At 34.4% G+C, this 18,765-nt stretch overlaps 1 protein-coding gene across 4 annotated transcripts; it reads right to left on the bottom strand.

Moving 5' to 3' along the window:
* Nucleotides 1-1,024: 1,024 nt before the first annotated feature.
* On the bottom strand, nucleotides 1,025-18,632 carry LOC134242773 (serine/threonine-protein kinase ULK4-like). Of its 4 annotated transcripts, none has more exons than XM_062724901.1 (32): nucleotides 18,463-18,632; nucleotides 17,258-17,425; nucleotides 16,661-16,900; nucleotides 16,188-16,356; nucleotides 15,798-15,899; nucleotides 15,617-15,700; nucleotides 15,299-15,377; nucleotides 14,857-15,086; nucleotides 14,671-14,743; nucleotides 14,179-14,386; nucleotides 13,556-13,585; nucleotides 13,026-13,086; nucleotides 12,206-12,431; nucleotides 11,759-11,945; nucleotides 10,116-10,199; nucleotides 9,793-9,867; nucleotides 9,565-9,651; nucleotides 9,230-9,412; nucleotides 8,857-8,984; nucleotides 8,447-8,595; nucleotides 6,933-7,054; nucleotides 6,619-6,727; nucleotides 5,570-5,716; nucleotides 5,125-5,263; nucleotides 4,677-4,818; nucleotides 4,304-4,409; nucleotides 3,662-3,828; nucleotides 3,136-3,243; nucleotides 2,382-2,489; nucleotides 1,978-2,052; nucleotides 1,454-1,542; nucleotides 1,025-1,356 (listed from the first exon to the last, which is right to left on the bottom strand). In XM_062724901.1, the coding sequence occupies exons 2-32, from the start codon at nucleotides 17,393-17,395 to the stop codon at nucleotides 1,287-1,289; spliced, it is 3,915 nt and encodes a 1,304-aa protein (XP_062580885.1). In that variant the 5' UTR covers nucleotides 17,396-17,425; nucleotides 18,463-18,632; the 3' UTR covers nucleotides 1,025-1,286. The 4 variants fall into 4 exon arrangements, with proteins under 4 accessions (XP_062580885.1, XP_062580884.1, XP_062580886.1 ...); XM_062724900.1 differs by having other exon boundaries at nucleotides 5,570-5,731; XM_062724902.1 differs by lacking the exon at nucleotides 13,556-13,585 and having other exon boundaries at nucleotides 5,570-5,731.
* Nucleotides 18,633-18,765: the final 133 nt, after the last annotated feature.

An 18,765-nucleotide genomic window follows, 5' to 3' on the forward strand; every position in this document is an offset into this window, starting at 1 on the left:
GCACAGAATCTTTGTTATGTGGTGCTATTGCGCACCTCCTATTTTACTTTATGACAGGGCACATACTTTGGGTTTCCCAAAACAAAACATTGATACTGCCATTCTTTCTATCATATTGAGGGGTACCCATCTCCTATCCATATTTTGCTATGGGAAACTCGAAATCATGTCCGATCAAAAAGTAAAATACATAAAAGGTGCATTTTGGCATTATTTAACAAAGATTCTTTGAAAGTCTCATTAAATTTCATTCAGTAGTACAGGAGTTGTAGAAAAGAGAGGGGTACCCCATATTGTAACAGACGATTGACGTACTGACAGACGGACGAACACCCCCATCACTATATACCACCCTGCTTTTCAACTGGGTGTATAAAAATATTTTCGGATTTGGAATTAAAGAAAAATTAACAACTTGTCCAGTCTATTTCGGTGTGTGTGTGTGTGTGTGGGGGGGGGGGGGGGGGGGGTGATCACCCTGTTACCCTCTCTAGATCTGTGCATTGTCTGAAGCTGATCACAACATATATATTACCCACGCAATTCAGATTTTTTTTGGGGGGGGGGGCACAAACCTCACTCTCATGATATATTGCTCATTTAAGCATATATGTTGGTCACACTTATTGCACAGCAAATCAATACATATATCTTCAATCCAAAATTATTTATGCATTGATGACCTTTTTTTCCTCTAGTGGAAGTAATACACAATGATGTAAAATCTATCAGTTTATATTTCTGTAAATTTGATAAATGACCTCTTTTGATGAAAGCTGACAGAATTGATTAACAAATCAATATACTTTTTGATTACCTAATTTTTCACAGGGTGCAAAGTCAATAATTAAACAAGGAAACCCAACAGGTGTATTTGTCTACCTATCTTATTTCTGTAATATTTTTTATTGACTAGAAATGGAAAATGTGAATACAGGATAAAGAAAAGCTGCATCCTGCAGATTTTGATAATCAGACTTCAATAATAATTTAAGTTTTGAGGTAATAAAAATATCACACACAATATTTTTGATGGTTTTTATTTTCATTTGATGAGGACGGAATGTTTAAAATTTTACAGTGAGATTTTGTACAAAAAAAGGGAGTCATAAACAAAACACACACAAGTATCTAGCAGTATATCAGCAATACACAAAAAACATTAAACAAGTGTACAGTGTTCAGTGTACAGTGTCTTGAACAATACGAAATGATTCACTTTTAAAACACACTTCATTCTACAACCATGAACACATCCAATATAAGGGGCGTGGCTAGTAATTTTTCTATTTTAAATGACCAGTCATTTTGAGGATATCTGCTGCCAAGGAGGAGATGGCTACATCTGCATGAGAGCTGTAAGTAAACAAAAATCTGATTAGTCATTGTACCCCATGTGATCCTAGAGATCTCTTTTGATTGGTTGGTGTATTTTTATCCTTTAACAACTGACCTGGCAGTCTGGACAAGATTCCTGATGGTGTTGGCTAAAGTCTCTCCATGTTGTCTCATGGACTCTATGTGAACCTTCTCTGTACTCAGCTGAAATTCAATAGGTTTACATCTTATTTATCATTGAACATTCTATATGAATTATAGTTAAACTATGTTTGGAGTTGAAAATTTTCCCTCAGAAATTAATCCAAATATGGCACACTTTTTTAGATAGGTTGAATATTTTAAAATAGGTTTCTAGATTCAGAAAAATATATGTAGTTCCTTATTATTTAAACTGTCAAACTGTTAGACTTTTACTACATGGAGTAAGATGACAAACAATAAGATCCTACTATCAGTATTACAGTTTTAAAGACTAATGATGTCCTAATTTTCATGCAGCCAATTGACCTGACAATTTATTAGATCCATCTATCAGTCTTACAGACCTTGTCCCATGTTTTATCTAACATGATAAAATTGCGAGATCCACCTACCAATCTATTTCATTTAATCTTAACAAATTGATGGAACACTTACCAGTCTTTTAATGATCCTTAACAGAACTTTCTGTTTCTTGACATCAGCCTTCTTCAGTGCCTTACTGTAGTATTCCTGGATGATTATAAAAACATTGACCTGATTAAATTTTTTTAACCTATTTATTTCCAACATAAAACTTATAAAAATCTGTTGTGTTTTTATACTGTCATATATAGTTAAATATGATAGAAAATATAAAACAGCAGTACAATGCTTATTTTGCTTCAAAACTTATACTTGAAATATACACATTTGTTCCTATAAGACTTTCTCCTAAAATTCAAATCTCAAGAAGTTACAAACACATTACAGCTAAAATGCATTCTTCCAAACATGAATATTTTTAAATATAATTTTAGAAACACTGTATACTAGTATGCCATATTTTATAAAATGATTACCATATTTTCTGGAGTCATGGCATCCTTATTCTCTCCTCCAAATAGCTGGACCAGGAGAGACAGACATTTAGTGGAGAAATCCTGGATATCAGTGTCCTCAAAACACAACTGGAATACAGTACAAAGAAATTATGCTATTATTGTCAAGCTTATGGGTTTTTCAGCAGAAAAAATTATGCTATTATTGTCAAGCTTATGGGTTTTTCAGAAGAAAAAAATATAATAACAAATTGCTTCAACTGACAGAGCTTAGCTAATTTGTATAGAGAAACCTTTTTATTCATCTGGATCAGGAGTGCATATTTTTTTTGTCCTGTCTGTCCATTTGTCTGTTTATCTGTTTGTCTTTCTGTCTGTTTCAACTTTAACCTTCGCAATAACTTCTGAACCATGAATGATAGAGACTTCATATTTGGTATGCATACTCCACTAATTGAGTTCTTTTATGACACCAAGGTCAATGACCTTGACTGTGACCTGTATGCTAAGAATAGCTTTTTTTTCCAAAAAATAGCTTTTTTGAACTTTGTTACCACCAGGTGCATAGTATTTCACAAACACTTCTTTTTTCTTTACCAATTGAGCAAGGACAGTAGTGATATTTGAGACTACATGTATTTAGTCAGTATGAGTGTGAGATCTATCCTACTGGTCAGTATGGGTGTCAGATCTGTAACTTACCAGTTGAGTTAGGATAGTGGTAAAGTCTGTCAGTGATTTATTGGTCAGTATGGGAGTGATGTCTTTAACTTACCAGTTGAGTTAGGATAGTAGTGAGGTCTGTCAGTGATTTATTGGTCAGTAACAGCTGCTCTGCTTCCTCTGCCTCACGATTTCCTCCCTCCCCTCCAGCTCTCTTGTTCTGTTATCAAAACAAAGAACAATGTTAAAATAATATAATTGTTTTCCTTTTTGTTGTTCTTACTGCAGTCACACTCAGAAACTAAGAGATAATTTGGTCTAAAAGTCAATCACTACTTCATATTACTAGCAAAATGAAGTACATACTATTTTCACAAACAACCGTCAACTTACTGTTTCATCTGCTCGAGACTAAATATTACCAGAACAAAATTTAATAGTTGTAAAATGAAAGACTTCATTTGAAGTACATGTTCTTTAGCCTTTGATTTTTTTAAAAATCATTACTTTAAGTCTTATAAAAACAAATCTAGTATTTTTTCTAAATCTTTTTTAAAAAATTATAATTTCCTTTTATTTACTTGTCAATTGATATTTGAAAATATAAACACTGAGTTTTCTTTCTATTAATTTCCTACCTGCAGTGCTTTCCTGACGACCTCTGAGACATACTTGAACATGCTGTGTAGTGTGTCCAGTAAGTTCTGTAACATAGACAGGGCCACCTTGTTGTCTGTGTGTTCGTCTGTGTCCAGACAGGCAGTGGTCACATCAAAGAACAGGGTGGTGAAGTAGTCGATCAAACCTGTTAGGTACAGTTAAACTACTGTGTAAAGTTCAAACAGCATATACAAATACTATATAATAAATACTATTATTTGGCACATGTATGGAATTAGCATTTAAAAAGTGCTAAAAAACAAAAAAAATTATACAATGGTACTTTTTTGATAATTCTTACAGCTTTGTGCTATCCAATTATCTAAATAAATACAGTGTTTGATTCTCTTCTACTTAAGCTTTACCTTTTAAAGTACCAGTATACATGTACATTTAATAAATTATTCAATATTCAATGCAACAGAATAATAGTAAATAGTATAAAATATAATTACAGTGTATATAAAGTAATAGACATTATTTTATATATCTTAATAATTTATGCATGTGTATAAGGCAAAATATGCACACAGAATATATGCAAAAAATTTTTACTTTGTTAATAGGTACAATTAGTCAGTTAATGTTTTTTTTTTATCTATCATATAAAATATCCCTACCTTGTTCATACAGATCCTTCATATTTGTGTCTTTATGAGCCACAAGACAGTTGAGGATTCCAGCAATACTTTGCATAGAGCTGTTCAGGGGATTGCTTTGGTGATCCTTTGAATTACCAATATTACATTTAAAAAGTTTTCTTCATACACAAACTCCATAGATATCAAGAGTATTTGCATGAACATATTCCCTTTAACTGGGAATATTATACATGCTTAAAATTTATCCAAGAGACATTGAAGAAATTCTTAATATTTTTTCAGAAAAATTCATTTGTTATTATATGCAAAAGTACAATAAATGAAATTATGGACTGACAAAATAAAAATCATATCCATTATATAATGAAATAAATTTTGGCCTTTCACCTACCATCATGACTTGGAATATGACTGACACCAATCCTAGCTGTTCAAACTGTTTGATGAACCCTCCATTCTGATCCAGGAGGGTCAGTAGAAGCTTCAGTCCACAGCTGGGGAGGGGCTCCTGATCAAGGAGAATCTGCTCAAACCTGACACAGAAAGGTCAATTTATTTAGGTGAGAAGTATATTTAAATGTAAGTCTGCTTATTGGTAAAAATGCAAGTGGGTCTAAAAAGTGTCAATTGAGGTGGAAGTTTGAAAATCAATTTTTAAAAAATTCAAAAAATAAATCCAAGTAATAATCTATTGATTCTACAATAGAATTGGGGAGGGTCTACATTAGTTTCAAGAGATGTCAATAAAAGATTCTTAAAAAAATATAATAATGAAAGGTTAATCATTTCAGTTTTGAATTGCAATATTGACAAGAGTTATTAATTTTCTGTCTATTTACTGTGGTAGTAGTCTTTCTGTGATGATCTTATGTAGTCCTGCTACATTCATTACTTTCTCTCCCCCGGCATACTGTTCTTGATTCAGATACACTGAGGCAATGTCAGAGAACAGTCTCAAGGACAAAGCTCTGGTCTCCCCTGGAAGTACAAAAAATTTACATGGACATTGTAAATATTAATATTTTCACACCAATTAATAAAAGAGGATAGAGCACAAAAGTAAATTTCTGTAGTCATAAGACTTCTATGGTTAAATAAAAATTATAACAAAATAATCCTACACTCATTTAGTAAAGCTACATAATGTACTTGTATAATAAAGCATGCTTCTTGACTGAATTGCAGTAAATTTCCATATTGGGATAAACTTATTTTGGTTATCTTGATAAATGAAATGGGGAAAAATGAGAGAACAATTCAGATTCCTTGTTAGTGGAACCATACCATTCTGACTGACCACTAAGTCAGCAATGATTGGTAGAACACTCTCTAGGATGACCTGATGGAAGTCCGCGACCAGCTGAGGATGCTGGGATATGCCCTCCAGGACTGACATGGTGGTCGTCACAAATTCAGATGGTGTGATGGACCCTGAAATAAATAAGACTTATTATTGTTTCATACATTTAAATAACTTAATTTAATCTGTGAATTTAGTAATTAACAAATGTATAATTTGTATAGTTATAGGTCTATATTTATATAAATAATATCTTAAGATTTATATGTACCTTAATTAGAACGGGAAGAAATTATGATTGTGAATATTAAAGTGACTTTACCAACAAAGTTTTTATATTTCTTCGTTTAATATACATCTCAATTTAATGCAAAACTAATTTAAAAAGAGGATATTTGTACATTTGTGCAAACTTAAGAATCTTCAAGTAGTTGGAGTTTTAAAAACTTTATTCAAGACTTGGCATAAAAGCATGAAGACTAAAATATTTATATAAACAAAAAAGCAATCGTGTGTTTTAACATATGAATCTAATTCATTGAAACGATTGGGTGTTCTGACAGAGAAAGTTCATAACCTTGATCAAAAATTAATCTACAATACAATGCAGCTGTATTTTATATCTGGGGAATTTTGATGAAGGAATGCTATACAGTTTTGTCTGGGGAATTTTGATGAAGGAATACTATACAGTTTTGTCTGCATTATGAGTGAAGAAAAGCAGCAAGCAGAAACAGGAGTCATACTTCTAAGCATACTAAGAATATGCATACCTTTAGGCCTGTCTGCTTTAAATAGATTAATTAAACAATGAGTTAATAATAAGCTCATTGTAATTTTTCTCTCTTAAGCCAAAGTACAAAATATTTCAGAAATAATACTAATAATGCACTAGTATGAAGGAAATTTTGTGTTAACAAAATCAGATTTATAAAAGAGTACCTTTCATTATGAAAAAAGTTATTTTACACTTTAGCTTTCATAAAAATTTTAAAATCTGACTTCTGGTATATCTATGTATACTTTTCCTTACCACTGGCTCCTTCTATATTTGTCTCCCCTGCCTCAATACTCCTGATATGAGATAACAGAGAGGAGAGGTTTTTGATGAATTCCTCATTTACAATCTTTGGTCTGAATATCTGTGTCAAAATATTAAAACATCACATTATGGCAATGAACATACTGCTGGTTGCCATGCAAATGCTAATCTACATCTATGTCTCTATTGCAAATATAAAATATTTACATTCGACATACTGTGCATAATTTTTAAAATCAAAACTTTTTAATTGTTCAAAGTCAATGGAATGGAAGTTATTATACGTATATACATGCAGACAGTACCTGACTTGTGACAAGGTGTAGAAACACGTGTATGAGGGGGAGGGAGGACCTCAGCTGTTTGGCCTGGACAGCATTAGGATGTTTCCTTCCCATCACAGCATCTAACGACGACACTATCTCCTCTGTAAACAAGAAAGGTACAATTATTAAATATGTACACAGAATATTTTCATTTTATCATTCTGTTTTCTCTGCAGTATCTTTAAATCAATTAATTTGTTTAAAAACTTGTTCATAACATTTTTATCATATCACAATAACCATGAAATACTGGTTATTCATTTCTCTTAAAAGGAACTATTTTTTTTTGCCTTCTTTTATATTTGAAAGTATAAGAACAAGAAATCTGTGAGCCAATGCTCACTAGTAATACCCCCGCTCCGGTGTAAATATAAAGCACTATCATGTTAATAAACACAAGTTCAATTACAGGCAGACGCACAGAAAAATATGAAGTTGACATCAGATTCATATCAAAATTAATCCCACCATATGGCATGCCTCAACAAAGAGTGTAATAAAATTTCAAGCATCTGCTGTGAATAGTAATGAGAAAACTGTGACGAAGATTTGTTATATATGAAACAGATAGACACACAGACAAACAGGAAGTTGACATAAGATTTTAACAAAAAGGCATCCCACAATATGGCATGTCTCAGAGAAGATTGTGTTAAAATTTCAAGCATCTGTGATGAGTAGTTGCTGAGAAAACTGCGATGACAATTTGTTATGTATGAAACAAACAGACACACAGAAAAACAGGAAGTTGATATCGGATTTAAACAAAAATGTATCCTACCGTATGGCATGCCTCAGAGAAGATTGTGCTAAAATTTCAAGCATCTGCGATGAGTAGTTGCTGAGAAAACTGTGACGAAATTTTGTTATGTATGAAACAGACAGATGCACAGACAAACAGGAAGTTGATATTGGATTTGAGCAAAAATGTATCCCTCCATATGGCATGCCTCAAAGAAGATTGTGTTAAAATTTCAAGCATCTACGATAAGTAGTTGCTGATAAAACTGCTACAAAAATTTGTTATGTATGAAACGGACAGACGCACATACAAACAGGAAGTTGAAATCGGATTTGAGCAAAAATGTATCCCACTATATGGCCTGCCTCAGAGAAGATTGTGTTAAAATTTCAAGCATCTATGATGAGTAGTTGCTGAGAAAACTGCGATGAAAATTTGTTAGGTATGAAACGGACAGACGCACATACAAACAGGAAGTTGACATTGGATTTGAGCAAAAATGTATCCCACCATATGGCATGCTCCGAGAAGATTGTGTTAAAATTTCAAGCATCTACGATGAGTAGTTGCTGAGCAAACTGCTATGAAAATTTGTTACGGACGGACACACAGAAAGACACACAAGGGTAAAACAGTATACCCCCCTTTCCTTCAAAGCGGGGGTATAATAATCAGAATATGAAGAAATAACCATTTTACAATTCTGTATGTAAACTACACATTCTATTTAATGAGTATTTCTTGTCCTTACTGAAGATCTTGGGAACAACATCTACAATGTGGTTGATGAGTAGATCTAGACACTGCATCAGATATTCACTACAGTCCGAGCCATTGTTCTCCACTTTACCATCCCTGGGGGTCTGGCGACGACTATCTCGCTCTATATACATCACCAACCTGAATAAATGAAGGAGGTGATTGAGAAAAAATTATAGCATATAATAGAAAATTGTAAAAGGTGAAAAAAAAATGTTGGTGTAAATGAATGAAAGAAACCTGAGAAATTGATTTGGATGGCTGATCATAAATGGCATACAGGAACTCTACAGATTATGGAAGCATGTACATATTTTTTAAATGGTATCTGTGCAGTATAATAAAAGTGCTCATATAAACTTTCAATAAAACTGTATCATAAATATTTTGCTTAATTCCCACCTTAGTTGACAACTGTTGAGCAGAAGATCATAATTATTCTTGACAACTTCATGGATGACAACAAAAGCCTTAGCTCTGATGACAACAGACGGGGAATCTAGTAGCTTAATAAGCTTCTGAAGGAAGTCCTGGAAATGGAAAATAAAATAAAAATAAATCAAAAGCTTAAAAATACACAAAAGTTAATTTGAAATTCTTTTAATTTAATCACATTGAATAAATTAGAAAAATTGATGGCAAAAAACAACAGACAAACAAACAAAACAAAATAAATACTGTATTGATAATTTACAAAAAGACATTTGAAAATTATCCATTTCCAAAATTGAAAATCTAATGAGTGGTTTGATGAATAACTAGACTTATCTCTCACCTTATCCTGAACAATCCTGTTGAGGTACTGTCCTGAGGCAATCAGTGCTCCAAACATAGTGACTATAGCCTGCTGGATCCTAGTTATACCAAACGACAGGGCCGACAAAATGGTTGTCATGCCAACTGTGTCAATAACACTCTGGAATACCTGGGGGTGGTGGTGGGTAATTCTACACAGGGCCTAAAATTCAAACGCAAGTTCTAATTTTTTCTACAGAAAATTGATAAAATGGGGTAATATGAATACATGGTTTATATCCTAGTATACTAGTACAGGTATATACGTTTTGATACAATAAAGTGTGTTCTCTAGATTCAGCCTACATAACGTACATTAAGTGCTGTGATTCTAAGTGAATCCACTGTGGAATGCTTAAAGATGTACCACAAAGACTGTCCCATCTCATTGCTAACAAATTTCTGAAAATAAAACAATACATTCTTGCATTTATTTCACCTATAATTAAAGACACCGTCTAGACAAAGCTTGCATGTACAAAAATATTTTTAAAATTTAAACATCTATTTTGAATTTTTAAAAAGTCTGTCATAGATTCTTACCTGAGCATGATTACCCAGTGTAGCCACAACATTCTCTACAGTTTTTGCTGCTATGTGGTTCACAACAGCATCCTCCTGTAATCATGATATAGATCTTTATCATTCTCTTAAAAGACGTGTGGGGTGCCCACCTCACATATACATGTAGACATTATGTTCGTGATGTGCTTTAAAATAATTGATTCTTCCAAACTGCAATTTTTTCAAATGAATCATAAAAAAATAATCTTTTAAATTGAAAGTTTATATGCCTGTATTAAGTTGCTGTAGATTGCAACAAGTGAAACAAAAAGGATTTTTTCACAAAAACTGATAATAAATACCCCATCTCTGCAGCATCTGATGATCACTGTGTATGTCATGGATGGTACACTCCAGTTGTCACAAGTCTTTCCTTGCTTGACTTCCTGCAATCAAAGTTTTTAAATAGAAAGTCATTGATAAAGATATGAGTACAGACATTATCCACAGCCAGTATTTCCCCCTGTCTCTTACCTGTTGTGCTATGAAGTACAGGAGTTCCCCTACAGCTGGTAGAACCCCCTGTCACTTACCTGTTGTGCTATGAAGTACAGGAGTTCCCCTACAGCTGGTAGAACCCCCTGTCTCTTACCTGTTGTGCTATGAAGTACAGGAGTTCCCCTACAGCTGGTAGAACCCCCTGTCACTTACCTGTTGTGCTATGAAGTACAGGAGTTCCCCTACAGCTGGTAGAACCCCCTGTCACTTACCTGTTGTGCTATGAAGTACAGGAGTTCCCCTACATCTGGTAGAACCCCCTGTCACTTACCTGTTGTGCTATGAAGTACAGGAGTTCCCCTACAGCTGGTAGAACCCCCTGTCACTTACCTGTTGTGCTATGAAGTACAGGAGTTCCCCTACAGCTGGTAGAACCCCCTGTAACTTACCTGTTGTGCTATGAAGTACTGGAGTTCCCCTACAGCTGGTAGTACCCCCTGTCACTTACCTGTTGTGCTATGAAGTACAGGAGTTCCCCTACATCTGGTAGAACCCCCTGTCACTTACCTGTTGTGCTATGAAGTACAGGAGTTCCCCTACATCTGGTAGAACCCCCTGTCACTTACCTGTTGTGCTATGAAGTACAGGAGTTCCCCTACAGCTGGTAGAACCCCTTGTCACTTACCTGTTGCGCTATGAAGTACAGGAGTTCCCCTACAGCTGGTAGAACCCCCTGTCACTTACCTGTTGTGCTATGAAGTACAGGAGTTCCCCTACAGCTGGTAGAACCCCCTGTCTCTTACCTGTTGTGCTATGAAGTACAGGAGTTCCCCTACATCTGGTAGAACCCCCTGTCACTTACCTGTTGTGCTATGAAGTACAGGAGTTCCCCTACATCTGGTAGAACCCCCTGTCACTTACCTGTTGTGCTATGGTACAGGAGTTCCCCTACATCTGGTAGAACCCCCTGTCACTTACCTGTTGTGCTATGAAGTACAGGAGTTCCCCTACAGCTGGTAGAACCCCCTGTCTCTTACCTGTTGTGCTATGAAGTACAGGAGTTCCCCTACTGCTGGTAGAACCCCCTGTCACTTACCTGTTGTGCTATGAAGTACAGGAGTTCCCCTACATCTGGTAGAACCCCCTGTCACTTACCTGTTGTGCTATGAAGTACAGGAGTTCCCCTACATCTGGTAGAACCCCCTGTAACTTACCTGTTGTGCTATGAAGTACAGGAGTTCCCCTACAGCTGGTAGAACCCCCTGTCACTTACCTGTTGTGCTATGAAGTACAGGAGTTCCCCTACAGCTGGTAGAACCCCCTGTCACTTACCTGTTGTGCTATGAAGTACAGGAGTTCCCTTACTCTTGGTAGAACCCCCTGTAACTTACCTGTTGTGCTATGGTACAGGAGTTCCCCTACATCTGGTAGAACCCCCTGTCACTTACCTGTTGTGCTATGAGGTACAGGAGTTCCCCTACAGCTGGTAGAATCCCCTGTCTCTTACCTGTTGTGCTATGAAGTACAGGAGTTCCCCTACAGCTGGTAGAACCCCTTGCTTCAGTTTCCCGTTTTTCACATTCTCTCTGATGACTTCTGTCAGGATAGCAATGGATTCCGAGGCGTTCACACTCTCATCCAGCTCTTCTGCATTTCCAGCAATCAAGCCAATTACACGGGCTGCCTTAGTCTTCCTGGATTCAAATTAAGAAATGTAATCTCTGTTTAAACTTACGCACCAATTGAAACCATATTGCAGTACAAGCCTCTTTCTTCAGATTCAAGAATTTTAAAGATTTACTGTCAATATCAAAAATTACTTTTTGTTCGGTAGTCTTTTTTAAAATTACTGTACATACTTATTACATATATGTATATACTGTTTCAATCACAAAAAAATCTGAAGCTTAAAAGTAGCGCTCAAATTCATTATTATATTAGCCAATTTACTCACACGTCTAGATGTTGAGTTTCCTTAACAACTTTGGCAAGCACTGACAGGATGTGATGCTTGGTGAGTTGTGTAGCCACCTGAGGATTGGTTGAGATACCTGTCAGATAGTGAAGTAGGTGGATCCTTTTCTGTGAGGGTGGTCCCTTTTCATTGATTGACAGCCCATCATAAATGGCCTTGATATGCTTAGAGAGCTCTTTCTCTGACATAGTCACCATTTTTTCAGCTAAAATTGAATTGTCAGTAATACAGTATTAAATATTCAAAATTAGCAAACAGATATTAGGTAAAATACATGTATGTTCTATTTAGATGATTTCTTAATGAACATGTAGTAAAAGGAACTTGCACATAAGAAATGACATTTTAATAACAAAACTAATCATATTTTATTTGTACAACAAAACATGGTTACAGAGAAAAAGTTCATTATGATTTTAACCTTTACTGTAAGTTACAGCAAAATGACTTTCAAGCCCTGTAGTTTCAAATATATTATGAATTATCAGATATCATTTATCGTTACATGTATAATGAATCAAAATTACTGTATACAGGGATATTTTTTCGCCCTGTGTTATACTCGCCCTTTTGCACTTGTGAACAATTTTGCCCCGTTTTAAATTTGCCCAGTCATAGTTCTGTTTAAGAAATTATGTTGTGTAATTTGAATTCCTCCAGTTTTAAATTCACCCTATCAAGAAGAGGGTGAAAAGGGCAAAAATAAAATGGAGGTGAAAATTTCCCTTTGTACAGCATTGGTTAAATCCCAAACTTATGTAACCACATATACATGTATATGTATAATCTGAATGTTTACCAGGAAATGGTGGAACAGGCAGGATTTTGGAATCAAACTTTGCTGTCCCTGGTTTCTGAATCTGAAATTAAATGAGGAAACTATCAGATTCTGTTAGAAATAATTTAAAATGCATACCATAGCATATACTTGTATTTCTTTATTTTGAAAAATTAAAGTTTTTATCATAGCAGTAAAAAATTGTATAGATGTAGCTCGGAATTAATATCAACAAACAAATTCATGCATCAACTTGCATAGTAACACATGCATAAACATTTTCAAAAATAGAGAACATATTCAATCATTGCAGGTCCATTGTACATTTTATTGTCTTTGGTCTCTCTTTTCCAATTTATGTTTTCAATTTCAAAGACATGTGATTTCAAAACCAAGGCTTTTATTTTAATATATCTCTCCGTTCCAAAAAAGTGACATTAATTTTTGAACAAAAACAAATTCCTCTGAACTTGATGCAAATTCTGAAAAATTAAGAGAGCAAATGTGTGAAAATTGTTCAATAAACATTTAACAAATGAAAAAAATACCACCTTTACTTGATGATGTGCATGCATAAGAATCTAAAATGTAGATAGGTAATGCCTCAACTTTATTGACTTATTATTTTTTCTTTAACATAATATGAAGGATAAATCTCTAATTCTGTACATTTGTAATCAAGCAAACATTCAATGCATGAAGAATAGAATGATTTTTTTTCACTTATAAGCACGTAAATAAAAAAAATGTCTGATGATAACTTTATGAACTAAAGGGGTTATTTTTTTAAAATTTATTTCATATTTTAACAATTAGCTTGGAAATATGCATTTGTCATACTGTATTTCAAATCCTGTACCACACCAATCCCTTCCCCGCAAAAAAGAATAATAGTGATCAACTGATCATCCATGATAATAGCATAATATGTCTAAGTATTTATATTTGTACATTGTTGGAACCCACAGGTTTTCTCCCTGTTACACTACATTCAACTTAGTGAAACAGAGAGAAAAACCATGGGTTTCCTATGATGAAATTTGCATGACTTTTAGAGTCACTGGATATAAAAAACTGGATCCCAAGCTACATGTATACTTTATTCCTTAATGGATATGTGGCAAAATTACATAGGTCCAATTTTCCTAAGTTTAACTGTATAAGCCAGACAAACCTTTGTGTTGTCCACTATGGGTGTAATGTGGAAGTCACTGTGATGGTAGATGAGCTCCAAAGCTGCGTTTTTAGTCTCCTCACTCGGATATTCCCCGGTTGTGGTCCCGATTGTTTCCCGCACTTCTCGAGTAGATAACGGAGACTGAGTGGGTTTCTGGGTCGGAGCTAATTTCTCATCAGGAGGAACCGCAGTAGGTGGCCTAGTACTGAAAAACATAGTAATTCTCTGTTAGCAGATATGTGTGTATTACTATTTAAATAATTTTATGCATACCATTTTGATTATAAAGTGTGTAATGATTTATATACATGTAGTAACAATATGCCCTACAAATACATACATGTAAATTTACATCTAGAAAACATTTCTTTTATTAACAGTAGATTTTTTTTCCGTTTTAATGCAATTTTTACAGCCCTTTTGTAAAGAATTGATGAAAAAGTACTGTATTTAAAATGTTCTTATATGGGCAATACTTCATTTACTTACCTTAGAGTAAACAAAGAACCTCCTTCATTCCCAGGGGCTGTTTTTGGTCTCATGTAATCTCCAAGGGTTGATCCTACATATAAAAAGAATGTAAAATATTTTTATATTCCATCTAACTATCAAACTTCATACTTTTCATTAAAAAAAAACTTATTAATTATTCAGGCACAGTGATAAACTGGTGACCTGGTCTGGTTCCCTCTGTTTCCAGTGTTGACACAGGGCGGTCCATACTCTTCTTGAGGTCCACAGTTTTGATTCTGCCCAGGGCCGAGGCCGTCCCCTCCACCAGCACGCTGCTCCTACCCGTGTTAACAATGCTCCCCCTCACCTCCTGTGATGTCACCAGGTCTTTAGCTAAATGACTAAGTCGTCCCTGCCAGAATGGATGGTTTACCAAACCAGGCCAACCCATCCTGAAAGATAACACAAAATCTTACACCTTACAACTGTTAGTAACAAATAAATGTATAAACCATTCTAAAATGATGTTTTTTAAGTCATTTTTTTTAATTTGGAGGAATTCAAGTCAATCCAGTCAAACTCATTTATAATACAATAGTATCGTTTGTTTACAGTAGTTTCAATTGTGAACCATCCTTCAACACATTTCAGTTTTAAACTCAACCTTTTGTCTGGATCCTTTTGCAGCAGTCCCTCCAACAGACTCTGGAAATCTGGGGAGGGCTTGGAGGAAAACCTACTTCCTGTAAAGAGAAAATGCATTGTACAGAATCCATATGTACATGCTGATACCTGTGAACAACACTCATTCATTATACTACATGTACATACAGTCTTTAAACTGTATCCATTAATTAATAAATAGCCTGCATCTGGAATTCTTTTTATTAATACAGAAGTATCAGTGTCAATTATCGGTACTTAAAAATGCTTCAAAAGTGTAAATTCAAAGGGAAAAAAAATTACCAAAACTGAGAATTACCTTTCACTTTAGGTGGGGGTAAATCTTTATGTAGAATTTTTTCTTTTAATTGTTGGAAAGACTCAGCTAGAAATGGAGGATGTCCTGTGGAAAAATACAAAAATAAGAAATACTACTGAATTGTACAAGTGTACTCAATGATAATATAATAATTATATAATAAAATGGATCATGCACTCACCTGTGAACAATTCATACAGTACACACCCTAGCGACCACAGATCACTGAGAATTGTGATTTCATGTGACTGAAGGCCTTCAGGTGCCATATAAGTGGGGTTTCCTGACAAATTTTAAACAATAAAGTCAAAGTACATTTTGAACATGTACCGTATGAGTAGTCTCTCCTTTTTGTGAAATCAAAATCCCTATCAATTAGAGAACCAATTTATTTTAAATATGTTTAAAAAAGAACATGTAGAAATTAAACATGTTAACACAAAACCTATAAAAGGATACACACAATTAACTTACATTAATTAAAAAGGACAACTGAAACAATGCTCCGTATTTAAATATTTCTTTGACAGTGGGCTCTAAACACTACCTGTAGTTTGGTTCTGATCAATACCTGTAGTTTTGTACTTCTTTGACAGTGGGTTTTCCTCTACATCAGCTTCAGTACTCCACATCTCTCCTGCATCTGCAAACTTTTCAAACAACTCTTCCAAAATCTCCCCCTCTACTCTGGACAGACCAAAGTCAGCATACTTCAGGGTCCCAGAACCATCCAGCAAAATCTGTCAAATAAGAAACAATTCAGTTAGTTTTCATTGTATAAATATAACTTTTTATGTTTTTTACAAAAAGTTGGTTCTTTACAGAGCTCTATCTTCTGAAAAAATCTTAACTACAATGTATTTCACATCAAAACAGTAGGATTTCCTTTCTGTAGAAGAGTTGTTTCATACAACTTTTACTTCACATGCTCTGTAAATGTTTTTACAATCAAGAACTTTATCAAGTAATCTTATATATATATATATATATCAAACTTAACTGCTGACAGAATGGAAAATTCATCGAAGGAAACTGTTTTCATACCTTTGTGGGTCTGAGGTCACAGAAGAGAATTCCTAAGGAGTGAATGTAATGGATTCCTGTTACCAGATCAATACCAAAGCTTCTGATGGAGCTCTCGGGGAGATTCCTGTCCTGTGTGATCAGGGTGGCTAGACTACCACCGGTGCACAATTCTACCACTAGCCATAAGTGGTTACTGGTTTCATACCACTCATAAAACTTTACCACATTGGGGTGGCTGATGTCATGGGTCATTCTAACCTGTAAAAAAAATTCATTTACATTTAGATCCCAACAATCATTAGTACTTACAGTTATTACACTAGTACACTTCATTTAATCAAATTATTTTCAATTGGTAAATTCAAAAAAATGAATGATTTTTTTTTCGATTTTCTATTAATTTTTTTCAAGAATAATTAGAATATGCATATAATGGCTTTACATATTATGTTCAGTAAGTACATAAATCATTTTCAAAATAATGAGTATTTCTTTCAGATGTTTTTCAACTTAACAAAATTGTACAAAAAATTAACATAGACACTTTCCAAATTCTTTTCAAACCACTGCTTTCCGATTGAAAAAGTAACCAATTATTTTTTAAAAATTTCCTACCGTATTGGTAACCTCTGGGCGTTTGCATTTCTCTATACAGTGGATGGCCACAAAATTTATTGTCCCCTTCCTTCTACCTTTATAAATGATGGAGTGGTCTCCCCTTCCTAATTCCTCATACAACACAAAATTCTCCATTTTCACTGTTTATTCTTTTGCAATGCCTACCTGCAGTAATGAAATATTTGACCTATATTAAATTTTAAAAAAATCAATTTTCATAAACAAATACCTACTGGATTTCTTTTTGCTTTTAAAAGTCCCATCCCCAATATGTCCCAAAATAAAGATAAGAATATAATTTATTCTGCATTGAACAGGTCGGGACCAATTTCCCAAAAGGGATACAATCCAAACTGTGATTCACATCAATTCACAGTGTAAATACATGTTATAAAGATTTTTCTTCAAAAGAGACATCAATATATATGTTTTTAGCTTCAACAAATCTGGCTGCACTGAGATTAATCATATCCCAATGCAAATATTGAAAAAATTATATTCCATTCCAGTTGTTTCAATTTCTGCTTCAATTTTGAAATTAATGGATTCATGGCTAATACAAGAGATTAACGGTGTTTTATGTGCAAGTGTTATTGTAAACAGCAGAGACTCGCAACTGTTGGAAGTCGATCTTGCACTACTAGTATCTCAAGTTCCCTATTGTTTAATTTTTCAAATCTTGTGCAACTTAAATCCCATAAAACTTTAAAATTATCTGTGATTACATAGTCAAATTTTTAATTTACACATGCATTAAAAAATTATTCCAGATTTTATATTCAAAGCCTGAATTTTTAATGAAATAATTTATTTCCTCTTGGGATTTCAGTGGCGAGAATTTTTACAATGAAAAAGTTGCTGGAGGTTACGCTGCGACAAGTCAAAAGTATCTCACCGTGAACCTCTAGAAGTAATCTAAGCAAGATGTCGTAGGAACTAAAATTTTTGGTCTGACGTTGTAGTAGTCGTCAGACCAAAATTTTTAGTCCTTATGACATCTCGCTGAGATTACTCTGGTCTAGTAGTAGGCTTAGTGTGCTGGAGTAGCAGAGCACCTGACTCGAGTTTCAGAGGGCCAGGGCTCGAATCCCAGTCTAGTCCGCTGCATTTTCTCCTCTCTCAGTATTATTTAAAACACACACTTAAACACGAATCAATCGATCAAGTTATCAACATAAAATAACATTACTGTTGTTGATTACCATTGATTTCAATAAATAGCAACGAAAGACCACAATCTCCTTCGTAATCCGGGGATGAATTCCCGGGCTCCAATCCCGCTAAGACACAGACCTTACACCAAAGAATTTTTTGTTGTAAATGATCATAAAGTTCAACAGAAATATTTCGGAATGTTTTAGCTAGTAGCAGAAGGAATTTAGCTGACGTATTTTGATTGGATTATATTCAACATTCTCCACGAATCAAAAGTGATTTAACTAAATACAAATTATTGTGCAACCTTACGTAAAATAATTCGTACAGTCCTCCAAAAATAACGATCA

Source organism: Saccostrea cucullata, unplaced genomic scaffold (genome assembly GCF_032062105.1).
Source record: "Saccostrea cucullata isolate Sc308-1 unplaced genomic scaffold, CSIRO_AGI_Scuc_v1 ctg907, whole genome shotgun sequence".
NCBI lineage: Eukaryota > Metazoa > Mollusca > Bivalvia > Ostreida > Ostreidae > Saccostrea > Saccostrea cuccullata.